Source organism: Cyprinodon tularosa, unplaced genomic scaffold (genome assembly GCF_016077235.1).
Source record: "Cyprinodon tularosa strain WSP-4 unplaced genomic scaffold, ASM1607723v1 ctg34, whole genome shotgun sequence".
Lineage (NCBI taxonomy): Eukaryota > Metazoa > Chordata > Actinopteri > Cyprinodontiformes > Cyprinodontidae > Cyprinodon > Cyprinodon tularosa.
Window position 1 is genome coordinate 2,235,786 of NW_024039052.1, and position 26,327 is coordinate 2,262,112.

The 26,327-nt window shown below is 35.7% G+C and overlaps 1 protein-coding gene across 1 annotated transcript in view; it reads right to left on the minus strand.

Moving 5' to 3' along the window:
* Positions 1–1,902: 1,902 nt before the first annotated feature.
* Positions 1,903–26,327, minus strand: part of b3glcta (beta 3-glucosyltransferase a) — a 73,480-nt gene continuing 49,055 nt past the window's right edge. Inside the window, exons 8-13 of the mRNA XM_038294345.1 lie at positions 23,582–23,651; positions 21,274–21,387; positions 9,391–9,490; positions 8,864–8,983; positions 5,139–5,283; positions 1,903–2,453 (exon numbers count right to left, since the gene is read on the minus strand). Coding sequence (XP_038150273.1) covers positions 2,286–2,453; positions 5,139–5,283; positions 8,864–8,983; positions 9,391–9,490; positions 21,274–21,387; positions 23,582–23,651 — 717 coding nt within the window. The 3' untranslated portion in view covers positions 1,903–2,285. The remainder of the gene's footprint in view (positions 2,454–5,138; positions 5,284–8,863; positions 8,984–9,390; positions 9,491–21,273; positions 21,388–23,581; positions 23,652–26,327) is intronic.

The following is a 26,327-nucleotide window of genomic DNA, read 5'->3' on the forward strand; positions in this document are numbered from 1 at the left end:
CAGTTCTTTGTTCTTCTTCACGGTAATATTTGACTAAATTGTATGAGCATACAATTATGGACTTTTCTCGCCATTGCCACAGTTTAAAGGGGTTGCAATAAAAGTTTTTCTTCAGTCCTGTACAGACTTAGTGTTAAGTTCTCATTGGGGAAATTTTAGAGGCCATTTACACCACACTGAGACTGCATCAAGGAATTTGAAATCCAGCAAAACATTAATGATCTCAGCGGGGTCTAAGGGATCATCTGAGGAGCATCATAAATGTCTTTCCCATCAGGCAAGATGGACCATGTGTGCTCCCCAACTGTTTTGAGCATACACACTCAAATGAACAGTTTGCCTCCAAAACTGATTTGCAATGTATTTATAAATCATCCTTTAATCTTTTACCAGTTAATTCTACTTACAAAAACAATTATGTTATGTTTTAAATGACTTAAAAATAAGAAAAGTTAGAATTGCTCTATTAGAAATATATGACAATATAGAAAGATACTGGATATAGATTACTACCAATTTATATTAAATATCAGGATCAAAAACCTTTCATTTACACACATAGTTACCTGCTAACCCCCTGTGTTCGTCTAATTCAGTCCCAATAAAAATTTAAAATGTTTTTTTGTCTTAAGAGTTAATCTTTGTAGCTTCAGATTCAGATAAGTCTGCATAGCATTACCGGTCAGAACTGTTGCCTGTAGCTTCCATCAAGGCCTTGCTTCATTCCAGATCACATAAAATAAAGATTTGTCATCACACCTGAGCCCCCCACCCCAATAAAAGAAAACAAAAACATATAGAATACTTTTTACAACAAGTGTTAATTATGTAGAACACAAGTCTGTGTCAAATCTGAACTCTTCACTAAAACTTAAATCACAGCGTCTCCAATGGCCTTATAGATTGGAGTAATAAGCAGCTAACAGCAATTTGTAGAAAAAAAGAAAACAAAAACACAGATTTATGGTGCTTTGTAAATGATTCCACCTGAGTGCATTTGGCAAGACTTTTCTGCACATGAGTGATGATCATAATTATAATTATTACTCATGATGACACAGTTAGCAGTGTGCCACACATTTACACAGGAAACCTCCTCTAAAGCCTCCTCTAATGTTGCTGCTAAACGAATAAAAATTCAGATTATTTTTCCTCTTTAAAATAAGTTTTACATTTATGGTGGAGGAGTAGAGACCACTGTGATTTGGATGAGGAACCTTTGTTAAAAATACCAGCCTGGTCGGCAGTAAGGGAAAATGTGTTTGCATAGTAGAGAAAATGCAAAGAGCAAAGTCCTAGATTTAATACAATCTATCCATGTTAGAATAATACAGTGGGGGAAATAAGTATTTGACCCCCTGCTGATTTTGCAGGTTTGCCCACTTACAAAGAATGCAACAATCTACAATTTTAATCATATGTACATTCTAACAGTGAGAGACAGAATCCTAAAGAAAATTCCAGAAATTCACATCATATGAATTTATAAAAATTGATAACCATCTGATGAGGAAAAATAAGTATTTGACCCCCTGGACAAACAGCATGTTAATATTTTGTAGAAAAGCCATTATTGGCCAGCACAGATGTCAAACGGTTTTTATAGTTGGTGGCAAGGTTTGTGCACATTTCAGCAGGGATGTTGGCCCACTCCTCCCTACAGACAGCCTCCAAATCATTTAGGTGAAACCATGTAATGGAGATCCTGGACACAGTAAGGGTGGGGGTGCGGGTGTGTCTTATTCTGATGTAAACACCAGTGGTCCTACAAAACTTTGGGACAGTTGTTCTTTAACCCTCGCTGACTCCTTAGTAACACATTAACTGTAACCCACTTTGATGTTAAAACAGTCACTAAACTCCATTAAAAAAAGCCTCTGGCGAAACTGAGAATCAAACATGTTAAAGTATGAATACCTTTATGTTGAAATTGACAATATTGTACAGCATCATTGATCATTTTTCAAAGAATTTCTTTTTTTTTTAAGATATCAGCATCTTGTGGAGAAAAAAAAAAACTATGAACAGTGTGATGTGTTTACAAGGATCAAATTATATAAATATACAGTTATTTATAAATGAAACATAACCTTAACATGCAGACCCAGACCTGAAGACACACACACACACACACACACACACACACACACGCACTTTCTCTTAATAATCATATTTAAACAGTAACAATAGAAAATATTTACATCTGTGGAGTGAAACCATGTTCCTTTGTAAACAAAGACATTCAGTGTATGCATAAACATCACCACAGTTGAGTTATTTTCTAATCATAATTCTGTTTTAATCCTGTCATCGTGTTTGTCTGAAGTATTTGTCCTCCAGTCATCCCTTAACCACTTATTGAAAACAGCCACAGGGTCAATGTTCCAGTGTTTATGGAAGGAGATGGGGACCTGGTGAGCTAAGAGGTCTTTAGCATAGTCCTCTGGGCGTGCCTGAAAGCAAATAAGAAATCCAGTTATATTCATACTTCAAAGAAGCCACATCAAACTTTAATGATTAAATGGAATTAAAATGCAAAAATAAATCCAAGCATTACAATCTAAAAAAAACAAACAAACAGATCTATAAGTACTTGAATAACAAAAGCAATCAATTTGCTTAAATTTTTTCACTTTGGTTGCATTAAAACCATACATTTTCATTTAAGTCACTGGGATTCACAGTCAAAAGGAATGTTTAATTGTGAAGTTAAAAAAAGAATACAGATGGTGTCATTTTTTTTTAAGAGCTAAAATGTTTTTAAAGCGTTTGAGTTCAGTCCCACTGAGATTATCCTTTGTAGACCCATTTTTTTGCTGCAAGCCTTGAACTTTCTAAAAGTTTTGAAAATAGTGAATTTTTATTACCCTCCCAAAAAACTCCAGAGTGTCGTTTCGATCTGTGTCTTACTACCTTTATTTTTGATCTGCAATTGTTAAGAATAAAATTATTTTGTTGCCACCTCACAATTTTCCTCTGAGTTGCATTAGTCTGTAGTGGTCAATTGCAATGTGAAAATGTTTCCAGGGTGATTAGCCAAAATGTATCTATGTTCTTTAAAACATAGATAAAAGAAATGTATTATGAAACAAATGTTATAATAGATTTATTCATTTCATTCAATATGATATCTTTATACTAAAAATTAATACATAAAGGAATCATAAAAAGTGCCACGGCCGCTGTAATGAGACATCAGAAATGTATGCTTTATAATCTTATAGCAGTGGCCTTCCTTAGGTTTTAACGCTTTCATGTGGAAAATAGAAAAAAAACAATTACTTATCTTTAGAGGTGTCAAAACTATCAGTGTTTGTTACTCAAGTAGAAGTATAAATCCTACTGTTGAGAAAGCACTCTGTACTTTTTACACAAGTAAAACTAAAGTACAATTTTTAAAAGAAAATATGTTAAGCACAGATGCTTTAAACCTCTGATTATTGCACTGCCTTTTTATAGGAACACTTTAATACAATTCTGGATGATAACTTCCTAATACAGTACTTAATTTTCTCAGTTTTATAGCTAATGAAACTGTGTCAAATTTAACTTTGCATCATCTTGAAAAACTTTGTTTTGGGAATGTGGAGAACAACCTGTTGATGCAGGACCAAGTCTAACCTCAAAGTAATTAATTGTCTAGATAAAACAAATTATTTTGATGAATTTTATATTTTTTAAACACCAACAGGCCATAATGAAAATGAGTTTAAATGAAACAAAACTAAAAATTCTAAAAATGTAAGGAGTAGAATGTAGAGACAAATGAAAAAAAAATGTAAGAAGAAGTAAAAAGTTGTCTAAAAAATAATTACTCTAATAAAGTATAGATAGCCAAAATTTCTACAAGTACGGAAATTCAGTTCTTTTACAAGTAAGTAAACGAACATTCTGTACCTTGTTACTTGATACCTCTGCTGCTCTTAGATATTAAGAATTCAGGTTAACTTTTTTTTTCATATTGTAGTGTTTTGAATGCTCACTCACCATTACCCTGGTGTTTTATGGTACTTTGGAAGTTTATATATTTTAGTGCATTCTATTGTTAACTTTTGTTGTCTCATGTTGTTTTAGAAGATGCCTGTAGCTTACGTCTTGCAGTTTGGCCCTTATTCATCAAATCACATGATTTGGTTCACAATTATTTCCCTTTCTACTGGTTTTTCTCTGTACCATTTACTTTAGGTAAGGTTCAAACTTAGTATGCCTGTTAAGATGAACTTAGCTCATCATAACAAGCAATATCACATGGCAGAGCACAGACAGGTTGAGGGAAATTCTCACTTGCAAATAAGCCTCTATTCTTTGAGGTCTGCATCGCATAGTTACTGTGCTCACTCTGAAAAGATGTCAGCAGTTCTGTACTGAGAGAACCTTGCTAAATCATCCCTTTTCTGTCGCCACAGTCAATGCACTGCGATAATAAGCGATGATTCTGCCCACACAGTGGAATATATGCTGTTTGCAGTGAAAAACTTTTATCATCCTAACTGTAATCCAGTCAAACAATTTATCTATCTATCTATCTATCTATCTATCTATCTATCTATCTATCTATCTATCTATCTATCTATCTATCTATCTATCTATCTATCTATCTATCTATCTATCTATCTATCTATCTATCTATCTATCTATCTATCTATCTATCTATCTATCTATCTATCTATCTATCTATCTATCTATCTATCTATCTATCTATCTATCTATCTATCTATCTATCTATCTATCTATCTATCTATCTATCTATCTATCTATCTATCTATCGTTTGGACACACCATACGCTTTCCATTTATTTTCAATTTACCAACTCATAGAGCTCTTTAAGATCGAATCAGTGCTACAAAACATGGTCAATTTAAAGAATCTGACATATAAAATATCTTCTGTTTAGTATTTTTCTTCTTGTTATATAATTACAATACTTTCCATTCATAGTTTGGATGCCCTAACAGTGTATAAGCAACAAGAAAGAAAAAAATAAATTAAATACAATCTACCTCTGAATGATAATTTTAGTGCATCTCATCAAAAACCTTTTTAAATAAAAAATCTATTATTCTGACAGAAGGTATTAGTAAACAATAAAAAGAGTGAGTAAGGAACATGACAAATGACTAAAAAGTCTGAATACAACCTGGTGAAATAGAGGACTGTGCGTGATGGGAAGCCCCAGAGCATTGAGGCACATTCCCAGCACCATGTCATCTGGCGCATCATTGCTGTAGCACTTGCAGCCGCTTTTGAGGAGTTGGACCACAGCCTCCCTGCTGAACACCATGCTGCAGAAACAAATCAGACATTTATAATGAGGAAAATAAACATCTGCCACTGTACCAGCAAAATATATCAACAGTGTAGAAAAGCTTAGGAAATGGTTAAATGTTAGATATAGCTGCACCATATTATTACATTTTAACTTTTTAAAGTGTACAATCTTCCTAAAGTGAAATATTCTAGAAAGATTTGGTAATTCTTGTCTCATTAATATTTTTAAAGACCCAAATAGGTCCCATTTACAGTATTCTCATAGAATCCAATAGATGTGTTTAAAATGATCCAGTAAACAGAAGGTAATGTGCTCTGATAAGGTTGCCTGAGACTTTGGAAACATAAAAAGGCCCACAGCATCACAGAGGATGCCCCAGGGGTGTTATTTTTTTGTATGAATGGTGCCTTAGGTAGGCCTCTCCTTCTGCTACACCATACTCTACACACCCAAACACAAACCCTATAACACCCAAAAGTAAATAATGTTCTAAATAAGAAAAAATTACAAATAAAAACTGGTGACATGACTATTAAACTTAACCAGAAACATAAATAAGTAAAGATATTACAAATATTACCAGGAATCCAAAGCGCTTTACACTATAGTCATATTCACACACTGATGTTGGCAAGATACACTGTGGCAACTAGTGCCTTGGGGCAGGCAGACAGAAGGGAGGCTGCTAAACAGAGGTGCCACTGGGTTCTCTGACCACCATCACTAGGCAAAGCGGGTAAAGTGTGCTGCCCAAGGAAACAACAGCTGAGACAGAAGGTGGTGGGGTCCAGGAACCTGCCCTATGCAGGATGAACTCCTGCCTCCTACACCAATGCCACCCTGCTTGTGACTCGCCTAGGCTATTCTAGGGTTTGTTTCAAGAATATCCAAACAGCCCCTTAAAATGTGCTGCAAAATCTAATGCAAATATATGATTTAGAATATATATTATTGCAGTTAGGTGTAGGAGTGTGATTTTGATCATGAGGTATCTTATTTTAGTGATCTACAAATGGAACAACAGAGAGGAGAGTGCTTTTAATATATGTAAAAATGGCCTGCCACAGGTAACTTCATATGAACTTACGCATTAACTCGAGCAACAGTCTTCTCCTTCGCCATCTTCCTCTCCATTGCAGCTGCAATGCTGTTTCTCTGCCTTTTAAACACATTCTCCATTTTTTTCATTTCTGCTTTAAAATCTCTAGTTCCAGTGGTTTGAAATAGGCACTTCATGTTGCCATGGTTACTCATCGAATCTGGGCGCCACTGATAATGGCTTTTCATACTTGTTACGCACGTGCGTAGTTCTACTTGGTGTTAATTGAATTAATTCATAGCAGCTGTTGTTAAACAGAAAACTCAGAGTTCCTGACTTTAGGCATATCAATTTAAGAGTTGCGGATTTGAATCTGAGTTTGCTAAACCTGCTTCGTGAAACGGACCCCTGTGTCAACTGTTAGGCTACATGTTAATCCTGTTTTGAGTTACATCTTAGTTAACTATTTCCGTTTGGTGGCTTTTTCGATTTTCTCCAATCCATTCCCCTATAATATGGTTTTCCACTTGGTCATTCTTTGTTTTCTGGTCATTGGTCTTTTTTCCCTTTGCACTGGGTCCTCAACCTACTTCTGCTAAACTCAGAGACTGTTTTTTGGTGTGAATACACCCCAAGCGCAAAAAGCCATTAGAAATACATATGATTTAGTTATATAAAAATCAGGCATTCTAGTTGCAGTCTCCTGAGGTATTTGATAACTATTTGTTGTGGTCCTCAAAAATAAAAACTAGGTCATGTTAGCGGTTCATTTTCCTTATTCATTTCTAGAGATGCACCGATCCTGTCCCTGGATCAGATATGGGCTTTAAAACTGTTTAATCGCTGTATAGAATATCAGTGATTTCATATTAAATATCAGAAATTTCATTTCAGTGAACTTTACATTGAACTGTTATTTATTTTTGCTGATTATTTGTTAAAAATAATAAAAAGTGCATTTATATTTGTGTCAATGTGTCACATTTTTTTTAAACAATGTTCACATCAAGGCTAAGGTCTTCAGTTACATGGCAAAATGGTTCATCCATTCAGCAGCTGCATCAGATATCAGATATGCTCAGCCCAGGTATCGGACTGGATCAGAGCAAAACTGGATTGGTGAATTTCTATTCTTTAGAAAATGTTCCTCAAATGTTGTTTGTAATCATTTGTTGGAACCACTTCAAGTTTTCATCATATATAAGGTAAAAAAAATAACTTAAATTTATTTGACAGGTGTACACTAATAACCATATAACCTTAAAGGTGACACCAATGTTAACTGTAATGTGAAGTCTGGTGTAATTACAGAAAATTGCTGATTTAAAACACAGGTTGAATACCTAGACTCCAGAACAAGAGTTGCTATTAACAAACCTGTAATTTTTAAGGAGACTTGGTGACCTTGTCACTCCTTGCTTCCGTTTCTTTACTAGTGAGCTTTGTTTTTATACCAATCTAAGCCTCTTCCCCACTGTGTGTAGTGGCAGGATAAATAAGGGGGCTCAGCCAAGCCTAGCGGCCAGCCGTTTAGAGAAACACACCTCTCCAACTGGTCATATTTATACCATAGGAACACCTAAATATACACTATGGAAGCTTTAATGTAATTTCTAAGAAACCAATGTGTGAAGAAAAGCCTTACTTGAGTAGTAAAATGATATTACCATGAGTAATTTTGTTTAAAACATTTTTTTTTTCATTTTCCCACTGAATACATATTTTCAAATTAAATACTAAAAGTTTCTAAATTTCTTATTAAATGAAAACAGAGGGATTCTTTTAAAGTTTTTTACACACCTGCGATGCCATCACATTTGTTGACATTTGTACACTATTTTTGAACTGAATTTAATTGAATACCAGGTGTAACTTTCAAGTTTGTGATTCTAAATTAGATTAATTCGTAAAGAAGAAGGCAGGGCAGAGCAAATCTGAAACTGAGCTGACTCTTTTTAGAAATCAGCAAAGGTTGAAAAAAGAAAAAAAGAAAAAAAAAACTGTAACTTGGCAGAAAAATCACATATAGCCCATCTGATCTTTTTTTAAGTGGGTGTGGGCTGACACTTATCCTGTGCCACAAGGTTCTCAATAGTAAAGTCTTTAAATAGATTCTCATGCACATCTCACTCAAAGTACAGAACTCCTCTTATATACAAAATTTGGAAAACAACAAATAACTTCATCACAAGGATACAGAATAACAAAACTAGGGCTTTATGACATATGTTTTTTTGTTGATCTGCCCATTCCTTGATAGATTTTTAATTAGCATTTTTAAAAGAATCCTGGTAAGCACTGCACTGTTTTTTTAACAGTCAATTAAGGCTATTTATTGTTTTTGCTCTGGGATGAATCATTACAAAACTATTTCATTTATCTATCTGTACTGCAGCCTGTAAACATGGTGTTCCTTAGAGCACACTTAAATCAAACTGCAAAGGTTAATCTGTAAATTAGAAGGGTGTTAAAGCATTGCATGCTTTATAAGTCATCTGCTGCCTACTTATCTCCATCACTGTCATTTCCAAACCATCTGAGCAGTCAAACTTACCCTCCACCTCCTGTGATGTAACTGTAACCACCTTGGCTCAATCCGTAGCCGTATCTCTCTCCGAGGCACACAGGCACAGAGGGGTCGTAGCAGCTCAGCAAGACTCGTAGACGGGGGAGGCTGTGAAAAGCACAAGTCAAAGACATGACACACACTCTCATCACACTCACGAGCGTGTGGTTAAATGACTATGAAATGCTCCACTTAAAGGCTGGGGTAATCTTTCTCCTTTCCAGTGCATTCCACTTGAAAGGAAACCTAACTGCAGGTGAATCCAGCTGGGGATGTGATTTTAAACCTTTGACAGGATGTTAAGGGACTTCATGCGTTCAAGTATTTCTGTCTTTTACTGTGCAAATCTTTTTAAAGCTAGAACTAAATCTGCAGAAAAAAGAGCAACTGAATATAAGTCAGTTTTGAGAAACAGAAAACCTAAAAAAAAAAAAATAGAATAAAAAAACGAATCTGCATATCCTTTTAGCAAAAACAAATATTCGATATTTTAAAATATTTCTATGCCATCTTACCTGATGAGTGTATCGTCATCCACAATAACAAGCCACTTGGTGTTAGGGACAGCGCTGCTTAGGAATCTTTGAAGGATTGCAAATGTTTTCCCACAGTGACCTATAAAAGGAGAAGAGCCATCAGCAAAGAGGACAGTATGACTTAATCACATATTGACCATGTGCAGAGCTGTGGTTTGCAACGATAAATTACCCTTTTAGAAAAAAGAAGCACTACTACATTTGTTAAAGTGCACATGAATGGGCTTAAAAAAACTTAAAATCGATGAACAAAATGAAGGTCAATTAATTATTTTAACACTTAGGAGTTGTAAAAGCAAGAGGATAACTCCATTTGCAAGCAAACGTATTGGGACCAGTGCAACCTTTTTTTTTGTCACTGATACCTAATAACAACAAATCTCATTGTATTGTATTTAGATGTCATGTGAGAGATCGACATAAAGTAGTGGATAAAAGTTAAAGATAAGAAAGAATATGAGAAATTATTAGTGAATGCATGCTCTGATAAATAAAAAACAAACAGAAAATCTACTATAACTCATTGCATTCAGAGGACACCTAATTAAAAAACTGCAGTTCCCCTGTGTGTAATTTAGGCTTATAGTAGTTTACTCAAAGTGGAACATGGTAACTAACCATAAAATGTTTAGAAAACCAATGTATGCACTTAAGTGCAAATAGCACCGTGGAATAAGCTGTTGTACATATGTGGTACCCTTTAGTGGCATTGCCACACAATAAAAGCCGTTTGAAAAGAAAAAAAAATGGACATGCACAGACAGATTGTGAGAAGTAAGCAGAGCACCCGGGCTGCAAAGAGACACATGAAGGATAAAGAGAGGAATGTAATTTCATTTAAAACAGGGGCAGCTTGCATCTTTTGCTCCCCCAAAAGGTTGGGTCCTTTTGGATGCAGAGCCTAAATAACAAAATTTCTTTTTTTGTACAACTAATCACATCTTCATGTGGATGTGCCTGTATTCTTTCAAGTTGTTCTGGAAACTTAGATGGTTGTTCCAGAATATTAATAAACAAACAACATCATGAAGACAAAGGAAGGCAGCAGATATCAGAGAAAAAGTTGTGATCATTTGGGTTGGAGAAGTTTTTACAGACCATGGTTCAGTCCAACATCCGAAAAAAAATCTAAAGAATAATTTTAAATTAACTTAACCTTTGCAAACATGCCAGCCTTGCATGTCAGGTTAAAAAGGAATTACTCTGCTTTCAATGAAGGTTCACACACTGAGTCCTCACTGCTTTGCAAAGAAGAATAGACAATCTCTAGATTAAGACTCTATGAACAGCAATTGTATTCGTTTGTAAAAAAATAAAAATAAAGTAAAAAACAGAAAAAAAAATTAAATCCATTCACAATTGGATTTGGATATTGCATAAAATCCCAATTTATTTTAGAACACAGTGGTGTGTGGGGCTGTAATTTCACAAAACACAAGAAAGTAGCTTTTGCAAGGCACTCAGAAACAAACTAAACAGAGCAGGAGCTTTAAAAAAAGATTCTATGACATGAACTTTAAGGAGTTTAACTACAATTACTACAAGGACTACTGTAAAAATACTAAACAAAAAAAAAAAACGCTGCAGAATAAGCACTACTTTGTGTATGCAACTTTTGCTTGACAGCTTTTGGAATTGTAACCTCCACATGCAGCACTTTTGCTTTCTCAAGGACACCTACTGTAGTGTACATTTGGCTTTGAGTGCACACATCATCTTCTTCTGAGATTGAATATGTCAACTCAGGTTTACACTGTCTTTGCTTCAAATTATTCATATTCGTAAAAGCTGGTTTGCTCTTTAATTGAAATAACTCCTGCAAGTTAGACATATTCTTCAGAAAAACTTCAGACTAAACAAGTGAACTTGGTGACATGCTAGAGGAAATCATGAGAGTATGGCAGGACAGTTCACAAAGATAAAATGTTTACCCTGACATGATTCACATGAAAACGAAAAAACAAAATAAGGTGTAGTAGTGAACAAAACATACCAAGAGCTAAGAAAGATGAACTCTCTAGATTTTAGATATCTACACACCGTCAGGGCTCACAGCAGAGGCACAGAAATCCCCAGTGGCATACATCACTACAAATCCTCAGACCCTGCTGTAATATTTATGAGGAACCTTAGGCATTTTTTTTTCATGTCTGAATATGGAATGAGAGAGGACGCTGACAGAAATATAATCCCAAATCCCATTCTATAAGGCAGATCTTCAGACAAGTCTAATCCTAAATCAAGCAGGACCTGGTAAGTAAACCTCACATACCAGGGAGATTAAGTAAATGACTTCTTCTGTAATTTAAATTATCACAAAATCTTCCCACAAGATGTCTTCAGGTTAAATGATCAACTCTTTACTTTTGTTATACATTTTTTTAAGTTGATGTAGAGTGGGGACTCAGTAGAATTTTCTTGTTGAAGTTCTTCTGTCACAATTTCATGGTCTTGTGTCATCCTGTCCTTACTTTGCTCATACTGCTCAGATTGTCAAAATACACATTTTGTGCCAAGGTTTTGGTTTTTCACCTGATTTCGTATTTCTTTGTGACAGCAGGATGACCAGCCAGATGGTATTTTAATTAGGTCACCGAGGCAACATGGAGAGTTGGCTCCCTTATTCTTCCCTTTGGAATAATTTTGTCAGTTTTCCAGTCATCCTCTTCTTTTAATGCTTTACTATTTTACTTGTGGAAACATACTTAAATATATACACTGACAATGAAATAAAAATAAACGCTTTATTACTACAGTCACAGTTATGCTTTGATCCCAAGCTAATTCAGACACCACATACTTTTTCTTAGGCCTTATGGGAAATCAGTGGCATAAACATCTTAATTCCTGTAAGAAGACTTGATGGCACTAATATTGTGTATAAGCGCTTAATTTTCAACCAAAGAAGGTCTGGCTATCATCGAAACATCTGTCAATTTTATGCATGACGCTGTGAAAGTTTGCATCTGCATTTTAAATGGTCTAAGTATAGACATATCAACTGTACCCATGATGCATTTCAGGTTTGATTAAATTATATATCAGTGTTTCTCCCTGTAAATATATAAGTGTCTTCTTGCACCAATATTTTTGTACATTCTGATGATCAGCATATTGTATGTTCTGCATATTCATGAAGGGAAATAAACATAATGTATTGCACCTGCTGTTCTGCTGATTTTATAGTCATAATATTTGATGTACCTTTTTAGGTCATCAACTTATTGCGGGGGGTGAGGTTTGCATGCATTTTTACAGTACATACACATGTGGAGAAGATTGTTGGTACGTCTAATGAAAAAAAAATCCCACGTTGGCCTGTTTCATGTGTGTTCATAGACTTTTCTATTTATTATTACTTTTGCAAGTTATTTTTGTTACCATTGTGGGGTTTTCCTTCATCAAACGAGGGGCACCAACAATTTTGTCCTTAAAGGAATAGTACACCCAAAACATGATTAGCCTTCATTTTCTACTCACCCCCATGCTGAACAACACTCTGGAGTACTTTTTTGATATCTCAAATGCATCTGGAGATCTGGGAGGCTTCTTGCTGTCTGCTGAAATTCAAATAATGGAGGTCCATGGCGCCCGAGACAGACAGGTCCATAAAAGTCCACAAAAAAAAGTGTCAATATTCCTCCATACTGCTCGTCCAATGTATTCCAAGTGTCCTGAGTGGGTAGCATCCAGAATTTACTCGACACAAAGTAATTTAGAATGTTTTTAGAGCATAAACAGTAGTGTATAGGATTTCCTGAAAGCGCGCACATGCGCGTTCATGACGCTACGGAAGCCGGCAGACCAAACCAGATGAAAGTGCGCATTCAGCGTCTGCTCTGCCAATAATGCAAGCGTAGAAGAAGAAATGTGCTGTTTACCTGTGCAAAGAAAGAAACAACGAAAGAAAAATGTCTGAGGACTTCAGTGTTGAGGAAGAGCATGAGTTCTTTGCCGAGCTGAATGCGCTGGTTTGGTGTGCCGGCTTCCGTAGCGTCGTGATCGTGCATGTGCGCGCTTTCAGGAAATCCTATACACTACTGTTTATGCTCTAAAAACATTCTAAATGAATTTGTTTCGAGTAAATTCTGGATGCTACCCACTCAGGACACTTGGAATACATTGGACGAGCAGTATGGAGGAATATTGACACGTTTTTGTGGACTTTTATGGACCTTTCTGTCTCGGGCACAATAGACCTCCATTATTTGAATGTCAGCAGACAGCAAGAAGCCTCCCAGATCTCCAGATGCATTTGAGATATCAAAAAAGTACTCCAGAGTGTTGTTCAGCATGGGGGTGAGTAGAAAATGAAGGCTAATCATGTTTTGGGTGTACTATTCCTTTAAGTTTGTTGGCAAAGTTTTTAGAAGAACAGACCTGCAGTGCCATGAATGGTATTTTGTTCTGATTTTATTTGACAGACCAACACAAATTATGACACAATTGTGAAGTGGAAGAAAGATTACGATTTAATATAATAAAATGAAATATATATATATTTTCCGCACAACAGCTCAGCTCATGATGTTTGAAATAAGATTAAGGGCATGAACAACATCTAACTTCGGTTAACTTACGGATATTATCTCAGTTAAATGGCTACGTTGTAGCACTAACTAACTTGGCTTTGTTAATAATTATTGTCCTGCGTAAAATTCAAATCTATTGTAAAGCATCAATCAGATTTTCTTCCAGGAACCCCCCCTCCTTTGTGTTATTCTTAATAAGTCTTCTTATTCACTTAGTTTTAATGCTATAGTGTGTTAAATATGTAAACAAAAAAGTGCATTTAACACTGATTTGATTAAAATGACAACAAAGTGTTCCGTGCCAAGAGATCCTGAAGGGCAGCGCTACTGTAACTGTCGAGGTTTAGCAGAGGTTCCACTGGATGTCGAGGCTGTGCCTATGTGCAGAGTGGTGACTGCACTGCTGCAGCTGATCGCAGCAACTAGTAGTGGAGGTCAAGGGAGGCTTTGTTGAGCCCACTGTGTCTTATCAGTTTGAGCCGCTTGATTTGAGGTGCAAACTCAGTGATGAGGCCGGTGCTTCTAAAGCAGGGGAGGACAGGATTGCTCCCATCTGAGCTCTATGTCTGAGTGAGTTTTATTTATACCCCAAGGCAGCTTGTACCTGTGACATAGACATGTACCGGCATGTGATGTTTGAACCAATACAAAAACTCAACTTAAATGGCCACTGTGCAGCAACTTATGGGGCAATTAAGCAGTTTTAAACAAATTATGCAGAAAGAAATCTCAAATCCAAATGTAAACTGTAAAATACCACCTCATAAACCAAGTTTATAAAATTTCAATGCCAAACTGTTTATTTTGGCTGACTTAACTTTAATTTTGGTCTCATCTGACCAGAGCACCTCCCTCTGAGGTTTGTCCCTTCCCCTCAATGGCTTGTGGTAGATGTTAATGAATAATAATAAACCTTTACTTTTGGTATAAATAAATTATTATCATAGAAATAAATAATGTTCTCCGTGTTTGTAATGTAAAGGAAAAACTCATCTTTTAATTTAATTTTATTACGTTCTATTCTTTATAGATTAACAACAAACATGTCATTTTATATAGAGTGATGACATTTATAAGTTTTTATTTTGATGATCTGATTTAAAATCATCAAATTAACTTCTATAGTTTTATGAAGCCAAGCACCCATCTCCAGAAGTCAGTTGCAAATTGAAAACAAAGTTCAAAATCTATCCATTGCCCATTTATTCCAGAACATAAAATCTGTTTTGTGCTCTATTTATGGACAGAAGCTTTTCGAACTGGCTGATTACCAAACCCCGATTTCTGCCAACACTAAATAGATGCCCCCTGAAAGTAAAATTCTGGCATACATTTTAAGTCAATATTACTGCGAAGGAAACATTTTTCCTCAGAACGATCTTTCAGAGACTGTGCCAGGACTTGCTTTGCATAAATACTGACATAAGTCTTTGGATGACAGAAGCCGAACTGCAGCTTTTTGTTGAACAAGATGTCAAACAAGATTTGGTAATGCACTTTTTCTTATTCACTTATTAAAAAATGTAACAACTTCGGTTTTTATGATGGCATTCTAGAAATTTGAGATAGAAGGTAATCATGTTGTCAAAAACCTAAAAAATAAGTATTTAGAAAATGGGATTTCCCAAAGATTAGCTTGGATAACAATGGAGAAAAATCTGAAAGATTAGTTGTAACAAGTGATATAATTAGCTGTTTTAATGCAGTCTTTTTGAATGTGCCCATGTGGCATTTTAAGCCTAATTAATGCATGAAAGCATTAAAGTCCATCTCACTTTCTTTTTATTCTTAATTTCCTGCCAAGTTTCAATGGAATGGCCTATAGTATATATAGTTGATAATACAATAAGGCCTTTTTACTTTGAGAAAGATCCAAGACTTGTTTTTGTCTAGGAAAATGAAGTCAAAAGAATACAAAGCAGGCTGCCTTCACTCAGATATGGCCACGCTACAAACAGCAGCCCATTAGAAATGCATTATATGCTGCAGAGTGGCACTGTGCTGGCCCAGGGGACCATGCTGTCACCTCCCCTTTCACTCCTGTCATATGAGACTTTCAAACTTTGCACTTTTAATGTCCTGTCAAGCTTAATAACTTTTTATTCTAAAACACATCAGTAGGCTCAGTACATGGGGATTGTGTTTGGTAACTGCAAAGATTTACTTTTTCAGGCTAAAAGATAAATAAAACCTTAAGATTAGCAGTGGATGTGGGATTTTATCACATTTTACTTAATTTGATTTTATAAAATACTCTAAACCCACACTGTTTACATTTGATCACTGCTGCACTTTAAGCGATGGAAATGTCATGAAAGCTGTACAAAATGAAATTTTGTTTTGCAGAGTGTATGCAAAACGAATGACAATAAAAGTTGTCTAAGTCTAAAAGTTGTCTAAGTTTAAGACCTCTGCCCATTTCGTCCCTACCGCCAAGACCTACAGCATGCACTGGGGCAGTTCGCAGCCGAGACTGAAGCAGCCAGGATGAGAATCAGCTCCTCCAAGTCCAAGTCCATGGTTTTCGACTGGAAAAAGGTAGCTTGTCCCCTTCAGGTTGGAAGAGAGTTCCTGCCTCAAGTGGAGGGGTTTAAGTATCTTGGGGTCCTGTTCACAAGTGAGGGAAGAATGAAGCGGGAGACTGATAGAAGAATCGGTGCGGCTGCTGCTAAGATGCGTCTGTCGTGGTGAAGAGAGAGTTGAGCAAAAACGACACAGCTCTGGATTTACGGGTCGGTCTACATCCCTTACCGATGCACAGGAAAACTGGGTAATGGCCGAGCTTTCTAAGGTTCTTCCTTAGAGATAGGGTGAGGAGCTCCATCATTCAAGGAGGCTCGGAGTAGAGCAGCTTCTCTTCCACGTCGAAATGAGTCAGCTGTGATGGCTTGGATATCTTCTTTGCATGCCTCCCTCAGGAGGTGTTCCAGGCACGACCCACCGGGAGGAGACCGAGTGGACGACAAGGACATGCTGGACCGACTATTTCTCTCAACAGGCCTGCAGTACCTCTGGCTTTCCCCAGCATAGCTGGAGGTGGTGTCTGCGGAAAGGGAGGTTTGGGAATCTCTACTTAAGACTGCTGCCCCATGATCCGGTTCCGCATGAAGTGGGAGAAAACCATTATGAGTACCTCAATAGTACATACACACCTTGACAGTCTTAAAGCTCATTCCCAATGATTTTACTATCTAAGCTTTATCGTAAGAAATTGCTATAAATAAAAGTGGTGGCCCTTGACTTTAAAAGAAACGGGGTTGACTGTTTTAGCTACTAAATCATATCAAGAGCGAACAACCTATTATTTTGCCAATAAATAATATTATTCTGACTGCAATAAAAATGTTATTTGTCTTTTTATGTAAATTTTTTTTGTTTGTGTAAAACTGTTGAGGAGTTAAATTTTTCTCTTCCACACATGATGTAGGCATGCTTATCTTAACATAGTTAGTGGTTCTAAGTGGTGTTTCCAATCATATTAAGAGCTCCAAAGTAGGGGCCAACCAGACGTCAAGCACCTGTGCCAGAAGGAATGGAAAGGCCTCGACTCCCAGGAGGGACCTCAGAATGATGGAGAAGCTGCTTGTGCCAAGACTCAACAGTGAGTGAGATGAGAGATTAGTGCCAGAGCGGCACATCTACAGAGGCCTGGCCATTTCTCTGAGAGTTGAAAATTGGAAATGGAAAACATGAGAAAAACTAAAGGAAATTGGGGTGACGAATTGGGCCTCAGAAAAAGCACTGCATTCTTGCCACAGTAGTTGCTGGCTAAAATGAGGCTTGAATCAGCAGTTTTATTCTAATCACTTTCCTTTCTTTGCTCAGATTTAGATCATATGATGGAAATATAAACCATAAAATCCTCTTTCCTTGGAACAAACCAATTAGACTTGGTAATTCCCTGATTTCTAATCCGTGTAATTAAGGTTGATTTAGTTTTATTACTTGGTCCTTATTAAATAGTGTGTAGAGATGAGAAATGAGAATTAATCTTGTTTAAAATCTGCTAATGATTTACTGTTGGTCACTTTATCATATAAAGTGAACCTTTTTTAATCAGAAATTCCTTCAATAGAACTTTACTTGAGGGCAAAAAGGGATTTTTACATCACTGTTCATTTAATGTTAATTTCAAATATATTCTGAACACTGAGAAAGAGAGACCAGGAAAATCATTCAGGGTAATAAAGATACTGTAGCTCACCGGGAAGGAAAATTATTGTCTTATCTTAATTCTGATAGATCTCAACACTGATTTATGAAAAGTACAACTTCAAGCCGGTTAGATTTACCTACTGTCATTGTTGAAGTCATTATTTTGTGGTGGCTGATGGCACTATGAAAATAAAACATTGAAAACATTTCCATCGTTTTTAAATACATTATCTGGCAGCATTTTGGATGATTAGAAGAAAAAAAGGAAATGGCAAGACATTTCCACACAAAATAAGATGCAATTAAAAAAGGACCGTAAGAAACAAGCATCAGGCTAACAGTGAGACGTCATTATACCAATTTAGTACATGCTTTGTAGCTTCCTATTGGGGCTTACCGGTAACTAAATGTAGGATAACTGTCCTTCAGTCTTGACAGAACCCCCCCCCCCCCCCCCCCCCCCCTTTAATATATATTTTAAAGAGAGTATATGTTTTGTTTGGGAGTCCTATCTAAAATCACTCTATAATTCAAATGGATTGTTTATCTTCTAAGATGTAAAATTGATTTTTAGTTTTAACAGGATGCTCAGACAGCAGATTTAGTATTTGGCATCTGACCAAACCAGTCTTTGATGATGGGATGTGGACTCCTGCCAGAACAGAGTTGTTGCCTTCCAAAAAACTACAAAACACAGAGAAGGACACACTTTCCTCAGCTTGATCTTTAACAAAGACTTGCATAACCCTACCTTTAGGAAATACTGACATTAGGTACTGGGAGAAAGGAGGTGAGGATTTTTCCTGAGAAGAAAATCACACTTAGAGGTGAAATGAATTACAGCCTTACTGTAGGATTTAAAAGTGTTTAAGGGGGAAAAACAATGGAGCATTTATTCATTTTCATCTGCTAAAGCAAAGCTATCAAAAGCAAAGCTATAAAGCCTTTTGACTCAGAACTGTGTGAAAAGGAAATTAAGCATATTTTACTTTTTCATTAATGCAAGAATCTGTCATAAAATATATATGAAAAATCTGGAAATCTAAGGTTTGACATTCCAAGTACAAAAAAAGGATATACTAGTGTGAAAGCTGCCTTTATCAGTGAAGATAAATAATTTAAAGTTTAGGAGTTTAAATCAACAAAAATCAGTGCTGATAAAAGTTTGACATAAGAGATGCTGGACATTTACACCAGAAAACCTAAGAACTACAAGTCCACATTTACCAACAAGTAGCCAATGGCAGTCCACCTCCTTTAGTGTCTGTAAACAGGTTGTAAAGCAAAATCTTGTTAGGAGAGTAAGCTGCCTCAAGGAAGAAGCCCAGGCATGAAAGAAGCATCCTTTTTTTAGCAACCTTTACCCATTCCATTGAGGTCTGAAAATGTCTACAGCCATTGCACATCCCATTAAGTTGCAACATGAATCAGAGGTCTATGGAGCAATTCTTGTGCCAGCGGCAATCTCACTGTAGAGTAAGTTTGGCTGCAGCCTCCAGCAAGCATGGAGGCACTGAGGCAGAAAGCTTGTGCCGGCTTTATGACAGATTTGTTATATTTTTAAAATATTACTTATTAGGTAATAGACTACAGAGTGTGCTCCTCTGTGTGTCTTAATTTAATGTTAAAATAAATCCTAATTTTGTTATTATGGGGAAGACTTGAGAATAAAATAGAAAGGGTATCATGTCAGAATGGCAGACATGGAAGAAAATAGACTTTCTGACATCTTCATTTAGAAATAACATGAGTCACACACCGAAACCTGCTACAGGCTAAAGCTTATACAAAGGTTTACACAAGGAAAGGCTGAGAGTACCATAGTAAATTACTGCTTAGCATATCTACAAAGGTTCTGTCCCAGGGTATATTTCTTTCTCCCACTCTTCCATCACGTGCTTCCAAGGGGAGCCTCTGTTGGGCTTTGTTACCAGGTGCAGCCTGAAGCTGTAGAAGCTTAGCTGTAATATGTTTCTCTGGGTTTATCTTTCTGATATCTGGGTTGTACTTTTTGAAAAACCATGAATCAAATTTATTACTATACAAAATCATTACTATAAAATACAAAATCATTACTATAAAACATTGTGCCTGTGCTGACCGTCCATTAATAAGGGGTGGACCTGTTTTCGGTTCAATTTGTGTGTTTTCTAAGCCATAACAAGACTTTTGTTAGGCAATTTTATAAAGCCTGGAGCTCAACGCTACTGCAGACATTTTGAATTGAGAAAGCTTCCTGGATGGAAAACAAAACATGTTCAAACTTGGAAAACAATGTCCAGTGGTTTGTTTTTAACTTTTTTTTTTCTGGAATGACTATGACCTGGATGACTGAGAATCTACACCAACATACTATAGAAGAAGCAGAATTTAATTTGAGTTTGTGGGCCGCTAGATTTTTTGCAAAAGAAAAAAATATATATAGAATTTCGCATATAACCAGTGTCCTTACAATGTTGTAGAGTTTTTAGGCCTTTTGAGGTAGTGGCAGGAATATAGGCATTTAGTGAATAACAGCTTAATAAGAGGGATTTAGCAACAACTCAAGGAATCATAGGGCTTGGTAAAATCAATCAAATTTACATTTAAAATATAACTATCTTTCACACCAATATTAAAGCTATATGGTTATATATAGTTCTGAATAACCAAAAGAGCCTCTATTCAAAATGATAAATAATGTCAGAGTTTGTGTTTTCAGCCTGTATGCAACAATATTTACTGCTATCAGAAAGAACCTCCAAACATTCAAAAACAAAAAGGGACCACAAATGCATTTAACACCAACTAACAATGCGTTCCCTGCAAATATCTCAAGAAGATGACAAAATAGGCATAAAGTGATTCATAAAAAGCTAATCTTGAATGAAAAAAGGCTAGCGCAATAACTTCTTATTTGTTTCATTTTCAGAGGTAACATAAACATCATTTTAGAAACAATCTGTGGAGAAATTCCCTGCTGACACTTCATTTACTCCCAATTTTCCTCCAGTATTTGGTATGAATTACGTACCCTTCACAAGGTCTCAGACTGTGAAACTTTCAACCTCAGTTTGCCGGATCATTTTTCATTTACCAACATGTGCAGCACAGCTGACAGCATCAGCCAAGGCCACTAACTGCATCTACTGTTGAGAGGCTGAGGGTGTTGAGGCTTGAAAAAAGGAAAACTCACCTCTCTCAGTGTTTGGCACTCCTAAATTAATGGTTGGTATGGAAGCCTCGGCATGGTCGCTGTAGTACTCTAAAAATAAGGCATCCTTTTCCCAAGTCTTCTTTATCACTGGAACTGGAGCAAAGGGCAAGAAAAATCAATACAGTATTCACTAAATACTCTCTGGTCTCTGATTATGCAGAAAGTAGAGCTGACCTAATTATTATTTCATTTGAGATGAAAAGGAGGACAATCCTATATTTCTGTACTTCTTAATTTAGAAATATCAAATGCCAGGAAAAAAAAAACATGTTATTTAAAAAGGATGCAAATACACAGTGTTGTTTGATTGGATATTTTTTTAAATGGTAATAACTTTAAATCTTTTCATTACATTTGAAACCGATGTTTCCATTTACATGTACAGCAAGATAAATGTTTGGGCTCCCTGTCTGATGTTATCTAAGGCTTAAAGGGTCTATATCAAGCAGAATCAGCTTATTAGAGCTTTTAGCTATGTTAAAAATCGTATTCCTTCAACAAAATCATGCCCATTTTGCTTGATTTATTAATTTCTGAGAAATCTTTAAATATCAAACCCTGTCTGAATGGAAAACAAGTGGCAATCACTGTTCTGCCTAGGACAGCAATCACCTGCCCCTCTAGGAAGCACCCACCTTGACCCCACTGTCACATAAATAAAGATCCACTTGAACTTTAAAAGTCAAACTATCATACAGAGTCTGTCTTAACCATTCATCATGTTCTGTACTTTAATAGCAAACGCTTCCTTTGGCTTTCTGTCCTCTATTGCATAATGGTGCAATTTACAATTGTCATATATAAAAAAACTAACTCTTTCTCTATTGGTAATCAGCATATTAAGCAGATTTTGAAAATGACTGGAATTATTAATGTGCTCATGTTCTATATTTCAAAAACAAATAAGTTCTAACTTGACTGGTTGAACTTAATTAATCAATTAGAACAACATGAAAATTGTAAAAAAAAAAAAAAAAAAAAAAAAAATGAAATGTTAGCTCCAAAGTCCCAAATCATGATGTTCCAGTTGCTCAAATGGTCGATGCTTTACTCTACAGATTTTGTATTCAAGACAGTGTTCAATTTCATACATTTTACAAACAATAACCATTGCATGTTTATATAAACTGTAAGATAGACTAAATGAAATGCATGGAGGTATTGATATATTTCTCTGTATTTAATGACAGAGAACATTGTCTCTTTACAAATGAAAATTTCACATTTAGTCCTACTGGGAGTGCCAGCTGGCAAAGGAGAGCAAGCATGACTCCTAAATGTTCTCATTCAATTGCTAAAACAATGACTGTTTCCTAAATTAATGAGGCAATAGACCGAAGACTACTTTAGCTGTTAATAACAACTGTCACATTCACTCTTAGGTAAAGTTTTAATTTTATAATATCCCCTGTACAGGCTTCTATTCTGAATAAAGAATGCACACAATAACAATAACATTCATTTTAAATCTAAGCTTATCTGTTTGGGCCAGAGCTTCATTTTAGAGTCTTTATTGACTGATCCAGGTATTATGATGCATCTGCAAGCCACCCAGCTTTATTACTTTTTGCAGCTTCACTGTGTTTTAGGATGTTTACTGTTGCTGCAATAGATATTCCCCAAGTACGCTATATTGCTGCCTTCTGCAGGTAAAGAGGATGATGTTTATTTAAACCACATGAACTTGTAAATGAATTACAAAACATTTCCGCGGTGTTTGCTTTGTACGTCTTAACTAATCTTTGTCATTATGTACCTAATCGTTTCCATTCTGCCAACATATGAACATAACAATAGCAGGTCAGGAGAGGAAACAGTAATTAAAACAATTAGAAAAATTACATTCCAGACACTCCTTTAAAATATCACACACAATTTGTCTGATCCCACTGTAATTAATTTGCCATTTGCTCGATTGACTTAACCTACTCCATTTTCATCAGGTTAAAAGAGCACAAGAGTAACTGTGAAAAGCTTAATAGTGGCCAGAGAGTGCCAATAAGAGTTACTGTTGGATGAGTGTGCTTTTCCAGCCTTGGGTGAAGCACAGCATTAAGTACTCCACACCGTTTTTTCTGTTGTTTTTTTAACTTCAGCACCAATAAATCCTTTCAGACATGATGGTAGAGTAATTTAGTGAAAGATTTTAGTATAATAAGAAAAGGCACTCATACAGTTCCACATGTCATCGGTAGAACAAATCCATTATCCAAACAGCGGGGCATAAATGTGCAATACTTGCAGGAAAATTAAGGGGCTTTCTTGACAGAGTAGAGACGTGACTCACCTCTTTCACTGTGAAACTTTCTGCAGGTTTTCACAGCAACAAATATGTCTTCTTTATTTACAGGCTTCCCCTACATAAGATTAAAAAAAGAGAAGCATAAAAAAAAGAAACAGAAGAAAAGCCAGTCATGTAGGAGGAACAATATAGAAAACATAATTTATTTCAGGTTTCAGTCAATCTTTAATGTCCAGGAAAAAGATCGATGGGAATAAATTTAATCTGGATGTTTTGTCAGATCCAATAAGGATCCTTTAAAATGCCTTATGTTTTTTTTTTTTTCTCTCTTTTAATTTAGAGAAACTCAAATGACTGCTGGTAGAGTTCACATGAGGACGTTTTTCAACAATTTATTTCTCAAAGTAGGTTTAAAACATTCTATACTAATAATCGTGAAAGGCTATTATTTCCTTTATTAAAATTCCAATGAAAAAAATAAATCAAAAAAATGTAAAGCATATTACTTTCTAAGACTCCATTCACAGAGGATTAAAAATGTATGATAAGTGTTATTTGTTTTTTGAAAGAGATCTTAAGGGGGAGGACTTTTAATGTTTTAGAGATGCCTTTTGGGTGCCACAAAATGGCTGTGACCTGCCAAAAATGAGTAAAACAGTCCAAAAGTTCCCCAACTGGATTAAACATGCACAAAAACTTTTTTGGTGAGACTGGGCTATTTCAGTTTTCAGAGGAAAACGCTGAACTATGGTGTGGAGGAGCCTGGTACAGTAGCAGCAGTGGCAGATTATCCATGCCATCCAACCCACACAGTTAAAAAAAAAAAAAAATGAAGTGGTACTCTTCATGCTAGCTTGTTACCAGCTGCAACCTCATCACACCTACACCATGCTGGCGGCGCTCCAAGTAAATTATCGAAGTAGTGACTAGGTGGCTTTGTGCATCGAGTCATGCTGCTGCTCTAGCTGCGAACACAACAATCTCACTAGGCCAACTAAAAACTGAGGGTGGATGTTCAGAGATATGAAAGGTATAAAAAAAAAAAAGAGAAATTCTCTAAAAATGTAAAGTATGCACCGTGCAGATGTGCTAGAAAGGACGGCAAAGCAGAGGAGAAAATCCTATTTAACGATAGAGAATCATGATTTGTCTTCTCACACAGATTATACTTTTCTAAATTTTTCAAATTATTGGAAGGTTAGTACAGACATGGAAGTCCTGGACATGGTGAAACAGTGCAAGTTAAATATATTAAGTATAGTCTGGGATCTTATTAACTTTTCAAAAAGGTTCTATTTGTTGTTGTTTTTTTTTTTTATTTATTCTATATTACAATCATTGCTTTTAATACTGGCTTTTCATCGGATTGAGGCAGATCAACATATATGTATATATATATATATATATATATATATATATATATATATATATATATATATATATATATATATATATATATATATATATATATATATATAGTATTTATACTATATATATAAAATATATATAGATATATACACATATAAATACATGTATATACATATATAAAAAATAAAGCAGCTATGAAAACAAAGGGTCAGGCGAAATTTTAACAGAATTTTTATTTTACTCAGACCAGATAGGCTGCACAGATACAAAGGCGTGGCTTACCATCTACATATCTCCCTTTATCAGGAAGTCAGACTAGAATAACCGTGAAAGAATCATTTTATACATCTCCAGGGTCTCACCTTGCCACATTATGACATTTTACATTATGCACGTTTTTAAATGAGGAAAAATCACTAACATTTAACAGGTAGATTTTACATAATGGTTAGGTTTAGGGTAAGGGTCACGATTAGGCTGTAGAAATTTATAGAAGCCAATGAAAATGCCCCACAAAGCTGGTGAGACTATCTGTGTGTGTCTATCAAGTACATTCCAGCTCATTCAAGCTTTCACTGAAAGAGTTGATTTCTTGTCCACCTATTTTAAGAGTACATTTAAAGAAGATGACAATGCACATAAGTGTTTTTGTTGAAAAACAAAAAGTAAAAATAAAAATTCTTTGAATGTAACAGCACAAAGTTCGAAGGTGAAAATTTGTTGATCAAAGACCTCTTATCCTTACAATGTCTTTTCTTCTCACTCTTATTTGCAAACCAAGTCCTTATTGGAATATTAGATCAAAGAGTTTTAAAAAACAAGAATTTATAATAGGAATATTACCACTAGTCGATCGTGAATTGTCAGGCCTATTGGGAGGTAGCATGCAGGGTCTTATGTGTTATTGCCAAAAAAATAAATAAAATAAAAGTGCTTTACATCCATTCCCTCTTTGAAAGTGTTCATCTTGGAAAATCTGCCCCTGAAGAATCTTGAAAATTTTTGCTGACAGCGAAGCCAGATGCTGATATAAATGCACTCTGCAATTTACCACGCACCTATTTTAAGAAAAAGAGCTGCAAATCCAGCATCGCCTTCTGTAACAAGCGGCAACATTTCCCTGAATAGTTATTAAATCTGTGACCTCTGTTTATGCCCCAATAGTGCTGTCGTGGTGTTTTCTCTTAGAAAACATTCCCTTTATGAGGATGGTGATGCTTTTAAAAAAGAAAGGTTACAAACAAACCAAACTCAAGACCAAAAATTGCAACAGTTCTGTATGAGTCTGGACATGTGATTTGAATACTAAAGAACATTAAGATTAGATTTTCTTTTTCCCAGTGAAAATTGTCTCAGAGGGAGGGAAGAAAAAAATTGAATAGGGACATCTTTTACTGCTGTTCTGGCAGCCCAAATATATCTC